Genomic DNA, 17813 nt, shown 5'->3' on the forward strand with positions numbered 1-17813 from the left:
GTCCTCCCGCTGATCATTAACTGTCTAAGATCAAGACGGATACAACGTCACGTCTTTTAGTAATATCCACTAACCTTCAATACAAGGACTCAATAGGATGCTCTTAAATTTAAGAGCGGCAGTAATATTATTTTAACCATGCACGCTGCAAGCACTAATTTTTTTTATTCTATCTTTTTTTTTTACGCTAAATATCCACAGCCAATATCATTTGCAGCTGATCGGGATTGGCTGCTCACAACCTCTCAGAGGTTACAATTCAAACAAATTGGCCAATCAGAGGCATGATAGAAGCTTCAATGATATTGGCTGCAGATGTTTACACTTAGCTAGAAAGAAAGAGAGAGAGAGAGTGAGAGAGAGAGAGAGAGAGAGAGAGAGAGAGAGAGAGAGAGAGAAACGAAACATACTTCGTTAATTATTCTGACCGTTAATTCTTTCTTACTTTTATTTTTTTTATCCTATCACCTTAGTGTTCTCGGACTTAGGTCTTCTGATCTGGTATCTTACTTTTGCTGGGTAATATCCATTTAGACCAATTAAAAATGAATTTTGGCACATTTCGTTTAATATATACGTATGTAGCTTTAGATATTTTTCTCTATACAGAAATGACCACGACCAGTCACTTCCTTCGCTTTACCCAAGTGGAAAACTTTCACCAGTTATATATAAATTGTTTTTTTTTTCGCCAGCTTGCGAAAAACCCAATATCCTTTCCATGGCAGTTCTCTTCTTTCTAAACTGGAACAGGCTTCTACCACTCTATCTTACATTTAGTTTACTTTCTAAAAAGTAAAAAATCATTATGTTCAATCAAGCTCTTACTTTTCGTAAGATTTAAAATGTCTCCCTTTTCGCTTTGTGTCTCATCAAAGATTACTTCAACGCTCACTCTGTTTTATCTCTCACATAAAATATTTCTGCCAAAGGGAACCTTTTACCCACGAGATGTCAGTATAATGAAAAGACCATGCTAAGCTGGTCTAACTACAGAGACAAACCCTCTGTTCTGCTGATTCTGGAATGAACCTGTACAGAAAACTTTCGCACTTCAAACATTTCTAATTCTACACTCACACACCCATATATATATATGATATATATATATATAATATATATATATATATATATATATATATATATATAGACCTACATACATACATACATACATACATACAAATCCTACTACCAAGCATAAATAATCCGAGCAACCAAATATGCGCACTTTTCAGTGATATTCAATTTATTATCAAAACAAGTCTCTAACAAGGTCGGAAAAGGCGCCCAATGTACAGGGTACAGGAAAGATATAATTAAGTGTATAAAGGAATTGAACCAGATGATGTGCCAAATTGACTTTAAATCACAAAGGGAACCTTGGTGTCATTGTTAAGATTTTAATAAGGTATTTGGCGTCCTGAAAAGATGAACTTTGAACATTATTTTAAAGGTATATAATCCTTAGTCAGTGATTTATATGCGTACGTCGCAGAGCTCTTTCGACCTTCGCCTTTGTTTTATGAGAAATCTGTCCATGAAGCATAAAGCATGATTTGCGTTTGAACTTCAAAGTTTTTTTTTTTTTTTTTTTTTTTTTTTTTTTTTTTTTTTTTATTCATTCTTTCCGCTGTTTGTGAGTCGAAGGGGCCAATTGCTGAATATTCATATCCATCGCTAGCGGAAGGTTGACTGGAGGAGAGTCTGGGCGCCTATGCCTTTCTTGAACAACCTTCTTTCATGACCTCGCAATCTCTCTCCTCCCCCTCCCCCAACCCCCCCACCCCCCACCCCCCACCAGACAAAAAAAATCTGGATCCGTGTCCTAATCGAACACATCACTAAACCTCCATAAACTTTCACTGAAATCCGATCATTTTTTTTTCTCTGAGACATGTTTCAAATTTCACTGAAATCTATCCAAAACACTTCACTAAGACCCGTAGAGAAATCACTGAGATCCAATGAAAAGTTTCACTGAAGCCGTTTAATCATTTTCACTGAATAATTCGAACCAACTTCAGCGAATTCCTTAACACCCATTATTTAAATTTCTGTGCATCTTGCGAGCAAAGGACCAGCAAAGAAACAAACAAACATGAATAGACAACTGTGAATGCACACACAAAAAGGAAAAATTGAACGGAGGATAACGCTTACATTTACAAAATAGATAGGGTAACTATATAAGACAAAAATGGCAATACAGTGAACAAATGACAAATGATAAAGAATATATTTTTCTTCATCTTATTACCTTTCTTTTTATCTTTGACAATCAAAACTCAGGCGGTCTGGCTGCCTGGCTGTTGAAGTCAATGAATGACATATGATAACAAATCCGCCGTATGTTATCAGTCTGTATCTTTTTATTCTTGACTTCAAAAAAAATGAGAGATGGTTGGGCTGCATCATTACTAGAGCCAATAACTGTCAAATGATAACAGAGGCCATATGCTTGTATTGTTGGATGGATGGCTGTACGAAATTTAGGGACATCATTGTCCAAGCACTAGGTCCCTATGAATCGTAAAGTGCTCTCGCTGTTTCTTTCTATCTCTCTCTCTCTCTCTCTCTCTCTCTCTCTCTCTCTCTCTCCTCTAGTTATATACATATACATACACACACATATATATATGTGTGTGTGTGTATAATTTGATTATGCATAAATGAATGTGAATGATTAGTATGAGATAAAAGCAGTAATAAATAGGAGGGTAACTTGAGTGAAATAAAACATTTCGTTGGACGTTTGGAGAATATTAGTCTATATTCATTATTCATGTATTCTTGGTTAGGTATATATATATATATATATATATATATATATATATATATATATATATGATAACCAAGAATACATGAATAATGAATATAGACTAATATTCTCCAAACGTCCAACGAATTTTTTACTTTACTCAAGTTACACGCGTATTTATTACTGCTTTTATCTCATACTAATCATTCACATACACACATAAATAATTATATAATATACATTATATATAATAATATATATATATATATATATATATATTACTTATATATATATGGTGTATATGTGTGTGTGTGTGTGTGTGTGTGTGTGTGCGTGTATGTGTGTGTGTAGCGATTAATCGTCATTATCATATATAATCGTAAGTAATAGCCACGAAACACCCAGTGTGAATGCACATCAAGGTCTCGCATTTGTGTTACTTTCATAAGCGTATGAGAGGTATATATCGCTAGAATTCGACATTATTCATATTACAATCAATTTGTTATAATAAACGCTAAGTCGTTTGTTAAATAAGTAAAGAATACGGAAAGCCAGACCAAATAACAGGGGGTAGAATGGAAGTCATTTCCTTAAATTATTATTTAACACTATTATTCAAAATATGTAAGCATACATGCAAGACAGGAAAAAAAACCTTCAAATTGGAAAGCAAATAGCAACGTAACAGAATACTCCGATGGTAAAGCAGCGGATAAGAGACATGAGGAAATGAACAAATAAGTAGTAAGCATTATAGAATAACAAACAAGGGTAGAAAAACTGACGTAGGCGCAACGAACATTACCAGAGAGAGAGAGAGAGAGATAGAGAGAGAGAGACTTGCTCTTGGCGATTTGCACCGAGGAAAGAATGCTAAGCATTTCTCTACTTTTGCTTAGTACCCTCAAGACCACCTCAAGGGGGTTAGGTTCTGTTTAAAATGATGTTTCTTGGACAGGTTGGGTCGATACACTTGACCTTTGTTCAAAAGCTTAGGTAACGAACTGCGTATCAGGTCATACAATGCGGGAAAAACCTCTTCGTATTTACTGGACACTGATTCAAGTCTCAAGTTCTAAATCATATTGGGAAGAAGTTTTCCTTTTTCGAAGACGTTGTCTTTTTCTCGCTATATTCATTTCAAAGGTACTATTTATGTGCGTACTTGACAGCTTAACGTTATGAAGGTATTGCGAGACTGATGAGAATTTCACAACTTTTGCCCACTAGGGAAAACTGAAAAAACGAATTAGTGAAGCATCTTCTAATCATGTAAGGGGCCTCTACCAAAAATATTTCAATTATAAAACTAAAATTAGTAAAAACAAAACCAATACTTGAAAGGAAACGAGAAATTTCTCGTGTAATGCCGACGTCTTGCCTTCACTTAATTGCATAACTCAATTAATTTTCCTTCAAGTTAAGCTTTGTATTTTCTTCTAAAATAAACCTAGATAAAAAAAAATCGATCCTCTGCATAAAAAAAAAAGATGTCAGGGTGGAAACGGTATTAGACCTCGCAACAGAAAGTTAGACAATTCAACGTAACAGCTAATGGAATAAATGAAGTTTAAGTTGGTAATAACAGTTCCCATAACTATTAAGACCTGCCAAAGAAGCTGAGAAATATTAATAAACTTGTCTGTTGAACAGGAGCCGCAACATCCTGTTCCGACGTAGGTGGGTAAATTAATCCAAGGGATATTAAATTAAGGCAAATGTTATTTAAATAAAAAAGGAATAAATTCACTATGCGATAATTACGTGTTACTAATCAATAACAAATTGCTATAGTAGCACGGTTGCTAAATTCAGATGGCCGCCGAGAAATACCTTTTTGTCGTAAAAACAGCTTGTTTATTGTCTCACTTCTCTTCATTTGCATGTCTTAAGGCCCCCATACACTGTACGACTGTCTGAACGATTGTCGGTATCGACCCACACACACACTATTCATACAGTATGAACGATCTCCGTACCGATTTCAGTCTGAGCAAAGATTTTGTCTCGAGAATACATGGCATCATCTCTAGAAGAGACGCGCACGATAGCGTTATATCGGCAGACAAACCCATACATTGAACGAACAGTGTATGACAGACTAAAAGTCGCAAGCCAGCAACCTGGTCGTGACAGATTCCCGCCGAGATCGTTCAGACACGAAGCTCCGCCCACTTTTGCATTCAGACTAGCCCATACACAGTGTTTTTGCGAACGATACAAACAATCGTTCAGACAATCGTTCAGTGTATGGAGGGCCTTTAGGTTGCGTTCGTCGGCAACTTATCGCATTCAAATCACAAACAGGTTGGGAACAGGTCATCGACCATAAGTGAGTTTTCTGTACAGCGTATAATACTGTATGAATCTCTCTGCCAAGCCCATAAAACTCTCAGCCGCGGCCTATAAGACTTCTAATCACGACCCGGTGGTGGCCTCTGTTGTTGGCACCTTGACCTTTTCCACGATCACGGCTAAAAAGATAGAAAACGAGAAAAAACTACTGAGGCTAGAAGATTACAATCTGGTATGTTTGATGATTGGAGGGTGGATGATCAACATACCAATTTGCAGCCCTTTAACCTCAGTAGTTGTTGAGATCTGATGGCGGACAGAAAAAGTGCGATCGGACAAACAAAGCCTTCTCAATCGTTTTTTTTTTTTTTTTTTTTTTTTACAGAAAACTAAAAAGTCACTGTTTTGAATTCAACCCATTAATGATGCATGAGCGACAGGTTCCCTTCGTGCGTTTATGACATATTTTACTGTATTGTGAGGTTACGATCCCTGATTCTTGACCTACTCTCTCTCTCTCTCTCTCTCTCTCTCACTTGCAGAACAGTCCAAACATTCTACGCGATTTCGACTGTTTTAGGACGGTGTAATTAGTCCAGGAAAGTTCAGGAAAACATGATGTAAGAGTTTATATATATATATATATATATAGATATATATATATATATATATATATATATATATATATATAAAGTATTTTGCTCTTTTAAGCTGAAGTGAATTTCATTTGGGTCTGTAATTCTTTCCAGTATATATATATATATATATATATATATATATATATATATATATATATATATATATGTAATTCTTTCCAGTTATATATGTATATATATATATATATATATATATATATATATATATATATATATATATATATATATATATATATATATATATATTCAATGCAAAGGCTTTTAGTACTGGCAAAAGAATAAGAGAGTAACACATCAGGACAACTTGAGTCTCAAACCTGAAGGAAGATAAGTATTCACGACTTAAAAAGCGAAAAATTTTAACACTAAGGAAATTCCAAAGCCCAACAGTAGAAGGAAGGAAAGCCAGAGGGCAGTAGAGAATTCCTAGTCATGGAAACGAACGGTGTCAATACCTATGGAATTTGGAGAGTCACATATACGCCTGAAAACCAATAAGGGATTTTTCCGCTGTTGATAAGTTTTCACAAAGTAATTTCAAATTCGTCATCTTCGTCATTTTCTTCTGGTCGAAAAATATTATCTTTTTGATAATTACTGACTCACAATGAGCTTCTACGTTAAAAAAAAACAGCATGGTTATTAAACCAAATAAATATATATGTAGACTACTTTATTGTATCATTTCTCTCTGTCTGTCTGTCTGTCTGTCTGTCTGTCTGTCTCTCTCTCTCTCTCTCTCTCTCTCTCTCTCTATAGAAACGGTAACAAAAAAAACTCTGTGGTTATTTTACCTTTCTTTCTAAAGTCCATAATTTACTTTCTGTACTAGGAGCTGTTCGTGAGGCTCCTCTCTCTCTCTCTCTCTCTCTCTCTCTCTCTCTCTCTTTTACTTAGTTTATGAACATTGACAGAAAGATATAAGGTTGGTTACTATCTAAATTTCTTTTTTATAATCCATAATTTACTTTTTATACTAGGAGCTGTTCGTGCGGTTCCTCTCTCTCTCTCTCCCTCTCTCTCCCTCTCTCTCTCTCTCTCTCTCTCTCTCTCTCTCTCTCTCTTTCTCTCTCTTAATATGAGAATGGAATGTTGACAAAGAAACCTCAAGTTATTTTACCTTCTCTTCTAGAATCCATAATTTACTTTTTGTAATAGGAACAGTTCGAGAGGTTTCTCTCTCTCTCTCTCTCTCTCTCTCTCTCTCTCTCTCTCTCTCTCTCTCTCTCTCTCTCTCTCTCTCTGTACTTCCTCCTCCTCCTACTCTTCGCCCTCCTTCCTCTTCTTTTACACGTAATACATTCTGTGAAACTGCTCATAACTGCTTCCTACAAGGACATCTCCCGCGTAATTTCTCCCCGGGCTTCTCCGCTACTTATAGATTTTCGTTACAAATTTGCCGCTGCAAGAAGATCAAAAAGACCCGGCGGCTTCGCTCCTCTTTTAAGGTCAGTTCTCGGAATCCTTCCATGGCATTTCGGAGGAGATAAGGAGACAGAAATGTTTCCTCATGAGCTAGAGAGGTGTGTGATCGTCTAATCTTTTAGTTTTCTGTCAAAGAAATCTACTGTGCCAGCTTTGTCCGTCCGTCCGCACGTTCTTCTGTCCACCCTCAGATCTAAAAAAACTATAGAGGCTAGAGGGCTGCAAATTGGTGTGTTGATCATCTACCTTCCAACCATCCAACAAACCAAATTGCAGTCCTCTATCCTCAGTAGTTTTTATTTTATTTAAGGTTAAATTTAGCCATAAATCGTGCATCTGTCAGCGCTTTCGGGAGGCGTGGGACGCACACTCGCTCCACCGCCTCTAGAAAGCAACTGAAGAGCTACCGGTCGCAGGCTCGTAGCTGATGGTTTTATACAGCACTATATGTTGTACAGAAAACTCGTTTGCGGAGAACAATCTTCGGCACTTTATTTATTTATTTATTTTTTTCATTTATTTATTTATTTACTTTTTTTTTTTTTGAAGGAGAGGCCATAAAGGCCTAACACCGAATGATCTCAAAAGCCTTACAAAAAATTGAAAATTTTTTTGTTTGTATCATTTTGGTCGATCATCACTAGGGATTTTTCTGTAGATAATATTTTGGAATTTACTCTCCCGTCTTTTTGTAAAATTCTACCCATGAATCTGGGAATTTTTCAACATAAAAAAAGTTAATTATCTGCGATTTATAAAATTGTTATTTGCTATACTCCATTCATGAATGACGATACAGCAAAATAACGCAGTCTTGAGTTCCTAAATAGAGTCTTATCTTACTGTGGTGCGTCCACACTGCAGTAAGATATGTAAACATACATCGGCATCTTAACACATCCGTACCACCAAAAGGTTGAAAACAAATAGACGATTGTCAGTGGAAACTCCTTTGGCAGATACTGGACAATAGTATAAAGCCCTGGTTAGGACTATCCGAATCTTGTCGACTTGTATTGTACCCTTTCTGCGACCTCTGCTCGACCAGTTACCGACACGTTTATTTTGCGTTACTGATTTTCGTGATTCTTAGGTTATATTTCTAACGTGATTTCCTGGATCTAAAGGGGTAGATAAGGTGTTTTTGTTCCAGATGAAGTAAACTTGTGCCAAATTTTCATTTCGTAAAAGACACCGATGTTTATAAGACATAAATGTTTTAAATTATTGATCACGGATGACGGATCCATTTCAACTCTCTTCTTCAAACGAATAAAATTAATGTGATATTCAACAAAATCTACCAACAACTACAATAAAGCAGGAACTCTATCGTGTTTTCCAAACGTTTGCTATTTTTAAAAGTGTGAGATACTTATCAATTACAATCTCGCCTTAATTAAATATGACTAAATGTTTATTCAGTATACTGCAATGGTTTTGACTAACAGCTAAGGAAAATTTCTTAAACAGATAAAAAACCAACGATCATAGATACTATATATTATATTAATTATAAATCGTCGTGTTAAATCCTAAGGAACAATGAATATATTCTCCTACAGAACGGCAAAACGCGGTTCTATCTTTGAATTAGATTTTGAAAATGTTTTAGTTTTCATTCCTAAAATCCTGGACATTAACTATAATGTTTAAAGTTTGAGAGGGAAATTACAGCTACAGCTACATTTCTGTCAGCCACAATATGATTTCTGAGAGTAAATATAACAAGAAAAATATGCGCCTAAGTTTCTTCGGGGCAATCGACTTTTCTGTACAGCTGCTACAGCGTACTATAGTCAAAGCCACCGAAAATAGATTTATCCTTTGGTGGTCTCGGTATAATGCTGTATGAGCCGCGGCCCATGAAACTGTCATCACTACTCGGTGGTGGTCTGCCCTATATCGTGGCTAGATGCACCAATATGGTTAACTTAAAACCTTAAATAAAATTTTAAAAAAAACTACTAAGGCTAGAGGGCTTCAATTTGGTATGTTTGATGATTGGAGGATAGAGGATCAACATGCCAATTTGCAGCCCTCTAGCCTCAGTGGGTTATCAGATCTGAGGGCGGACAGAAAAACTGCGGACAGAAAAAAGTGCGGACGGAGAGACAAAACCGGCACAAGCGTTTTCTTTTACAGAAAACTAAAAAGAGATTGGAAGCAAAGTCCTTAGACACTTCTAAACAATAACGGAAAAGAGAAGCTGAAGAAGAAGTGAGTTCATAAAGAAGCGAAGAATCTTAGAAGTTGACAAGAGCCATTGACGACTGCGATTCCAGCAACGTTAGGTGAAAGAAATGACAGTTTCCATCTAACTTAAATCTCTTCGTGAACTTCTCAATGATCAGGTATTAAGGAGTTTTCAGCTTCTAAGCCCTACGGGAGTTTAGCTTCCCTCTGCCCTGGGCTCTAAGCTCCCTGGCAGTAAGCCCCTGGCCTTAATGAGGTGTAAAAGGATTCTGACGAGAGCCTATTTTGCACCTCTCAGACCGTAGGAGGCCACGAAAGGGAGACAGGCAGACGGAGAGAGAGAGAGAGAGACTTCTTGTTTCAACTTGTTTCGTTATGAACTCACTTGATCTTTGGATATCCACACTACCTTAACATCAGTCAGGTCTTTCAAATCTGCATTAGAATAATTGAGGTATTTTATATTTTAAATTCACAATTTCATAAATTTATGAGTCTCCGTAATGTATGATTCTAAAACGGGTTCTCAGCAATTTATTACCCAAAAAGGGTTTCTGGGTAATTTCTATCGTAAAGCAGTCAATTTTCTTTTTTAAAGACATTGAATTACAATTGCTCTCTCGAGAACGAAGTGTCCATGTGCGTTTGACTTCGTGATAAAAATTTCATGGATTCTTTATTTTGTGTCAGTGAACACTGTATACTTTTAAGATACTGCATATTGAGATTTTCATTTGCCTCCCATTATTATTATTTTTTTTGCAACCTACTGCCTTGCTTATCCAGTGTTCTTTCGTCGTGTTTCCCTGTCCTTGGCCTTCCTATGAAATGTTTGCCCTCCGCTGCTTCTCACGTGTCATAGATTCCATTGTTCTTCGCCTTCTATTATAAATTTTTACCAGTCCAGATTGCGCTGCATATCCAATGTTCCCTCATCATGGATTCCCCTGACCTTGTCCTTCCCTCACAAACACCTGTCCTTCTTAAATTGCCCCACATGTCCAGCGCCCTTCGTCATGGTCAGCACCCCTTGAACTTCTACCGTGTCTCTCACAGCCACTGATCTTTGTGCACCGGCCATCTAATATATCCTTCGTCCCTGAACCCACCTGTTCCGCAGTCATGTATTCAATCCTTCAGTGGCCCTTAGTTTTTCCTAATCGTCCTTCCACATACGGAAATTAATCTCACGTCATGACGCTAAAAAACCCTCACGCGTACAATGAATATTTTAATGAATTATTTTAAGTACGTCTATTTTAAGTCAGTAGTCTGAATGACATTATATTAAACAGAATAACCAGTGGAAATGGGGATTTAGATTTGGACTTGGTAGCCTTATACCATGTAATTGCATTCCAAAGTCGCGTCACATACCAAATTCTGACTGCAAAGAAAGGTTGTTTCTGTATCTTGATTTAATCGATAGAGAGAGAGAGAGAGAGAGAGAGAGAGAGAGAGAGAGAGAGAGAGAGAGAGAGAGAGAGAGAGAGAGAATATACAAATAACTATAAATTAACACGGAAATTGTAGATTTTTTGTAGAAGTAGGAAGATATGATTTATTTGCATAAATAAATTATATTTTGAGAACCGTTGATAAACGCTCAAGAAAAAAAAATGGGAGATACGTTAACTCTGTTTTAGAGTAGGGCATATGTGATTAAAACTGAAAACGCACGAGAGAAGCAAAATTAATTTCGAAAGGAAATGTAACAACCTCATGGTGCGTTCAGAGACAAAATGCCATCACGGAAAGGCGAAATGGCAATTCTTTGCATAACAAATATATCATATTTCATGGCGAAGTTGTCATTTATGGGACATTTTATTTTCATGCAAAGGGAAATATAAAGGTTTTTCTTTGTAAAGAAGAACGCGACAGTTAGGAATGAAATTGTACGAACAGTGTTAAAGAATAAGATGCTAAAGCAAGTAACAAAGTTATTAGACATACAAATGAAAGACCGGATTCGAATTTTCCTATGGAAATTCGATAGTAGGAAATGTATTAAGGACATATCAATTTATTGGGTTATTTATTTATTTATTTATTTATTTATTTATTGAGAGAGAGAGAGAGAGAGAGAGAGAGAGAGAGAGAGAGAGAGAGAGAGAGAGAGAGAGAGAAATTAAGAATCTACCAGAAGGCTCCCTTTTACTTTTTCCAATTTCTCTGAGAAATACAACACTTGTAGCCTGTACGATGAATGTCCCACTAAAAGGGTGGACTTTTAGAGGTGATGCCAGTCGAATGGAATTAGAGTACAGAGCAGAGGGTATTCTGCAGGAACAAAAAGATCATTCAAGTATGAAGGCGATAAAGTTGGGAAGAAATTGTTTTTTTGTGGATCATACGTTTGATAAAAACAAAGTAAATAACAAGCAAAAAATGCGGAGAGGGTTCTTCGGCGCTATCGAGTTTTCTGTACAGCGTATAATGTTGCATGAGCTGTGGCCCATGAAACTTTCAGCCACAGGATGGTGGTGGTCTGTCCTATAGCGTTGCCAAATGTATGATCATGGCTAATTTTAAACTTAGTTAAATACAAATAAAAACTACTGAGGCTAGAGGGCTGCAATTTGGTATGCTTGATATACCAATTTGCAGCTTTATAGCCTTAGTAGTTTTTTAAGATCTGATGGCGGACAGAAAAAGTGCGGACAGACAGACAAAGCCATCTCAATAGTTTTGTCTAACAGACAACTAAGAAACCTCTACGGTGTCGCATCATACACAGTGACAGACACGCTTCTCAGAAAAGTAAGGGCTAAAGGAACACAGAGGAAGAAGGAAAGCAACTGTCAATACGAAACTAGTCTCCGCACGACTAATTCAACGCAGCGATGAAACGACCAATTTTCCTTCACAAAACTTCACGAAATGAAACTGAAATAAAAATAATCAATTATGCATTTACTTACCTACTGTAATTGTGGGCGGTAGCTGTTCTGTCTCCTGAACGTGGGCGAGCATCATGATAGTCACGCCGACGGCCAAAGCCGCCCATGAAATACGCCCAAACAGTTTCATCTTGATATATATTATATATATATACTCGGCCCCTCGAGAGATGACTTACTTCAGTCCGGGACTATAAACTAGATTGGTTCAACTTCATTGCTGGATTTCAGTGCTCTCAGTCTATTTGGTTATTCGTAAATCACATAAAAACAGTAATTTCCTGATGAAATTATCAATGAACAACACATTATTCTATGTTTTTTTTCTTGGTTAGGATAATATGTTGGGATTTCTTATTTGCGAAATACTTGGAGATGAATATTTTGTTTGTTGATTGTATTCGCCAGCTTACTTTGAGAGCAATGATTCTTGTTTAGGTCACGCCAAAAATTAAATAGGAATTTCAACTCTTAAAGAAGTAACTATATTAAGAATCTCTCTCTCTCTCTCTCTCTCTCTCTCTCTCCACGCACACACACACACATAATATATATATATATATATATATATATATAATATATATATATATATATATATATATATATAGATATATATATATGTGTGTGCTGTGTGTGTGTTGTTGTGTGTCAGCACACACACACAAGACACACACAACACACACACACACATATATATTATATATATATATATAGTATATATTATATATATATTATATAGTATATGTGTGTGTGGTGTGTGGTGTGTGTGTGCGCGTGTGTGTGTGTGTGTGTATGCGTGTGGAGAGAGAGAGAGAGAAAGAGAAAGATATTCCTAGTAGGAATAATTGAGCTCAAAGTAAACGAGCCAATAGAAGCCACAAACAAAATATTCATATCCAAGTATATGTGTGTGTGTGTGTGTGTGTTTGTGTATCTATGTATGTATATACATTTCATCTTTAAATTTCTTCCGGTGTCATCCTATGAAATCGCCGTCACAGACCCTCCCAGGTGTACTACACTGATACTTCACATGGCTGTAAGCCCCAGATGTTACCCATTCTTAATGGCCAGGTCCAAGATACGCATTCCGAACGCTTAGCGAACACGAGTTCTTTGTTCAGATGTTTCGCTCTGCTGTTGCTATTGGCGTTATTATAGCGTACGCCTCGAAATAATTACTTGACGTAATCATATGACCTAATCATTTGACTTTCTCTGTCTGTCTGTCTGTCTGTCTGTCTCTCCTCTGTCTAGCTATTTATCTACCTAACCAGCTACATCTCTCTCTCTCTCTCTCTCTCTCTCTCTCTCTCTCTCTCTCTCTCTCTCTCTCCTTATGTAACTTCCTCTCTCCCCCTAGCTAGCTATCTATCTCTCTTAACTAGCTTCATATCTCTGTCTCTTTCTCTCCCTCCATAACTAGCTTCACCTTTCTCAGTCTGTCTGTCTGTTTCTCTCTCTACCTAACTAGCTTCATCTCTCTCCCTCTCTCTCTCTCTCCCCCGACCCTTTCTTTCACGTTTTTTCAGACTAATTTTCAGAGACATTAATCTCGTGGTATTTATGAGCTATACTTTTGAGCGGCTCACAGTGCAACTGAAATGGAATACATCCAATCTTTCGACAAAGGAGGGAGCAAGGAAAACGCAAATAAATATGAATGGACGAAAAATGGAAAACATTAGACTTGCTTGTTTTAATTTGTTTGTTTCTGGTGTTTTTTCGTTTCCTGAAAACTTAAATCTTGTTGAAGTCGATACCGGAACTCATTTTTATCGACTAGCAAGGAAGTCAAACCAGATAAGCATTAGTTAACTCATAAATTAATACATGTAAACACTAATTTAGACGGTGCTTGATAATCCAGAAATAAAGATGACGAATGCTGTAATAGATCAATTTTGAAATGAATGGCATTACCTTAGAAATGATTTATGCAGATATCAATAAAGCTGATAATGAGACGCTTATTCGGAGATGGAAGAAAAAAATATATTATGCAATAGATATACAGCTTTAGTGTAAACCACTGTTTTAGTGTGAAAGTCTGCAGGAACAGCAATAATAACTTCTATCGGCATTTGATTTTTTTATTTGATATCAAACGTTGATAGATATTATTCTTTTGGTCTTGATTTTTTTAAAACTGTTGTGCCTGTCATCATCTATCCCGAAATATAGCAGATTAGAATATTGTCTAGTATTATTAGCAACAATATTAGAATAGACAACATATTTATTGTTGGAACTATTTTTTTTTTTTGTTTAATAAACTAATATCCCACTGAATCCTCTATTATAATCAAACCTGTTCAGTATCTAAACTAACATGTGGCCCTATTTAACGCTTGCGCCATTAACCTTTCATGAATATGCATATACTCTATGATTAGCGGAAGTTACCCACCACTTCCCCATCCAACACACCGCAGCTCTTCAGTAAATTGGACTACATTTTTTGAACTAATTAGAATAATTTCTTACAGTATAATTTTATACAATAACATGTGTGTGTGTGTGTGTGTGTGTGTGACTACGGGGAGGCTTGTTGTTGTAATCATATTGTAAGGAATGGGTGTGATCCATTTTTAAAATATTATACCAATTACTGGAGCTATATATGTATATATATATATATATATTTATATATATATCATATAATATATATATATATATATATATATATATATATATATATATATATATATATATATATATATATATATATATATATTATATGTGTGTATCTATAATATATATATATATATGCTTATATATATATATTATATGTGAGTGTGTGTGTGTGTGTACGTAGGCGAGTGTGCCTTGTGTATGTTTTATGTCTTTTAATTGTGCATGATCGTATGAAAAAATATAGAATGTGTATTTATACTTGCACTGTTTTTTTTTTGTGAAGTAAACAATATTTATGCGCATTTTCATTCATCTTTGACGTCGTCTATGATTTATAAAGTCTCATTCTGTTCCTATCACAGATGCTCATAAATCACTACATAATTCACGCGATAAATCGAGTTTCATAGGCCCAGCACATGCAGGTAAATCAACTTATTTCATTCTTTATCAACTTTCTTTTTTTTTTCTTAGATTTCTATCTCACTGTTTTCCCACCAATAAATCTATCCAAACCATCTTTCCAAAAATCATCGCTCAATACCAGTGCAATCCGACCACAATAACCACTTCGGTATCACAGCAGGGACCTGAACAATCCATTTAGAACGAAGATCGCGGTTCTGGGAATAATCACAGCACGGTGACGCAGACCCAATCCTACACGAGCGTACAATCTCTCGCAGAATTTGATCGCATGAGACCCCTTTCGACCTGCGCTGGGTCCCTCTTGACCACGCAAACGGTTGACCCTCGAGTCGATAATCCAATAATCGTCTTTGAAATATAATTCAGAGACAAATTCGACCGACCAGGTGATGAGCGAAAGCGACCAACCCGCGCGAACCTCTGGCTGCTGCCACACTACTTGGCAGGTGCCACCATCAGCCAATTCTCTCGCGACTGATTTCTGGCACCAATTTCACTCACAGAAGAAGAAGAAGAAGAAGAAAAGGAAGAAAAGGAGAGTAAGAAAAGATGTGAAAAAGAAGAGAAGGAGCAGAAGATGAGGAATAAGAAGAAGAAGAAAACGAACGACAAGACGAAAGCGAAAAGATAAAGAGAAGCTACGAGACACATGAGACAATAATAAATAGGAAGGTAACAAGAGGAAAGAAGTTAAGGAACAAGAATGAGAAAATAGACAAGTGAGAAGACATATATATATATATATATATATATATATATATACTATATACTATATATATATATATATATATATATATATATATATATATATATATATGTATGTATATATATATAACATATATTATATGTATATATATATGTGTATATACATACATATATATATATAATATATATATATATATATATATATATATATATATATATATATACTACACATATATTACATATATATATACATATTATATATATATATATATATATATATATATATATATATATATATATATATATATCATGTTCTGAAGGAACTCTCCATAGAGTAGGTTTAGAACACGCAGGTTCTAGCAGAGTTGCACATAGAACGCCACCTAATTTTCTATTTAACCTAACCCACAGCATTAGAACTCAGCCTATAACTCCGTCTACTCTCTCCGAACCTCAGAAAGAGTATTGCAACCCCTCCGGCGAAGTTCAGGTAAACCACTTATCATTAAAACATTTTAAAACATTTTGTTCTTAGTTCCCTTGCAATACTCCCGTTACAATTTTATAAACCTCGCCTATCGTGTGACCCAAAAACCCCATTATTATATTTTAACACCCTCCACTACATTAAAAAAAAAGTACTCCCTCTACAACCTTAACTATTCTGCTCTAACCCAAACAACAAGATTAAAAAGCCACTTTACAACCCGACCATTCACATCTAACCTCATCTTTCGCATCAACCCCGTGCATTCTCTCTAACCTCACCCATAACAACCCTCGTCCTTCCCCCCTCAAACCTCAGGGGAATCAACCCACCCCTTAAACCCGTCACATGGTCTGTTTGTGTGTCTTTTGTGTCGGGGTTTCTTATCTTCGCTGTGAATGCGACGGTATTTCGTGTACAAGGGCCCCTGGTCGAGGTTGTGCGGGACAACAGCGTGGCACAGTGCCAGGCCCTGGGCTTAGAAAGCGACGGAACAAAACACCGAAAGCATCGCGGCATATGGCACCCTCTGGCCGAAGTTAGAAGAGAGTCGGGGAAAAGGCGCCGAGTAGTATGCAGCCCATTGGCAGTTTAAATAAATGCGTATAAAGGGGTCGCATTTCTTAATATTATTATTTTAAACAATAATAATAATAATAATAATAATAATAATAATAATAATAATAATAATAATAATAATAATATAGTATATTAATAATATTTACTATTATTATTATTATATTATTATTTATTATTATTATTATTATTATTATTATTACGTGATAAACGCAGTCATGTGATATTTGTCAAATACAGGATGTCTATAACATCCTCCTCAGTGAAGTCCCCCGATACGAGATAAAAAGGAACAGAGACGAAAAATGTAGTAACTAATTAAAACAATCTTGCGCATTATTATTATTATTATTATTTTTATTTTTTTTTTTTTTTTGCTCTATCACAGTCCTCCAATTCGACTGGGTGGTATTTATAGTGTGGGGTTCCGGGTTGCATCCTGCTCCTTAGGAGTCATCACTTTTCTTACTATGTGTGCCGTTTCTAGGATCACACTCTTCTGCATTAGTCCTGGAGCTACTTCAGCTTCTAGTTTTTCTAGATTCCTTTTCAAGGATCTTGGGATCGTGCTTAGTGCTCCTATGATTATGGGTACGATTTCCACTGGCATATCCCATATCCTTCTTATTTCTATTTTCAGATCTTGATACTTATCCATTTTTTCCCCTCTCTTTCTCTTCAACTCTGGTGTCCCATGGTATTGCGACATCAATGAGTGATACTTTCTTCTTGACTTTGTCAAT

At 36.0% G+C, this 17813-nt stretch overlaps 1 protein-coding gene across 3 annotated transcripts in view; it reads right to left on the reverse strand.

The window, feature by feature from the left end:
- Window positions 1-15761, reverse strand: part of LOC135226710 (glutamate receptor ionotropic, kainate 2-like) — a 180034-nt gene extending 164273 nt beyond the window's left edge. For 2 of the 3 annotated variants that reach the window (XM_064266434.1, XM_064266419.1), the window contains exons 1-2: window positions 15686-15761; window positions 12258-12517 (exon numbers count right to left, since the gene is read on the reverse strand). In XM_064266434.1, coding sequence (XP_064122504.1) covers window positions 12258-12366 — 109 coding nt within the window. In that variant the 5' untranslated portion in view covers window positions 12367-12517; window positions 15686-15761. The remainder of the gene's footprint in view (window positions 1-12257; window positions 12518-15685) is intronic. The other variant, XM_064266426.1, reaches the window with a different exon arrangement.
- Between the last annotated feature and the right edge of the window lie 2052 nt (window positions 15762-17813).

Source organism: Macrobrachium nipponense, chromosome 20 (assembly GCF_015104395.2).
Source record: "Macrobrachium nipponense isolate FS-2020 chromosome 20, ASM1510439v2, whole genome shotgun sequence".
NCBI classification, from domain to species: Eukaryota; Metazoa; Arthropoda; class Malacostraca; order Decapoda; family Palaemonidae; genus Macrobrachium; species Macrobrachium nipponense.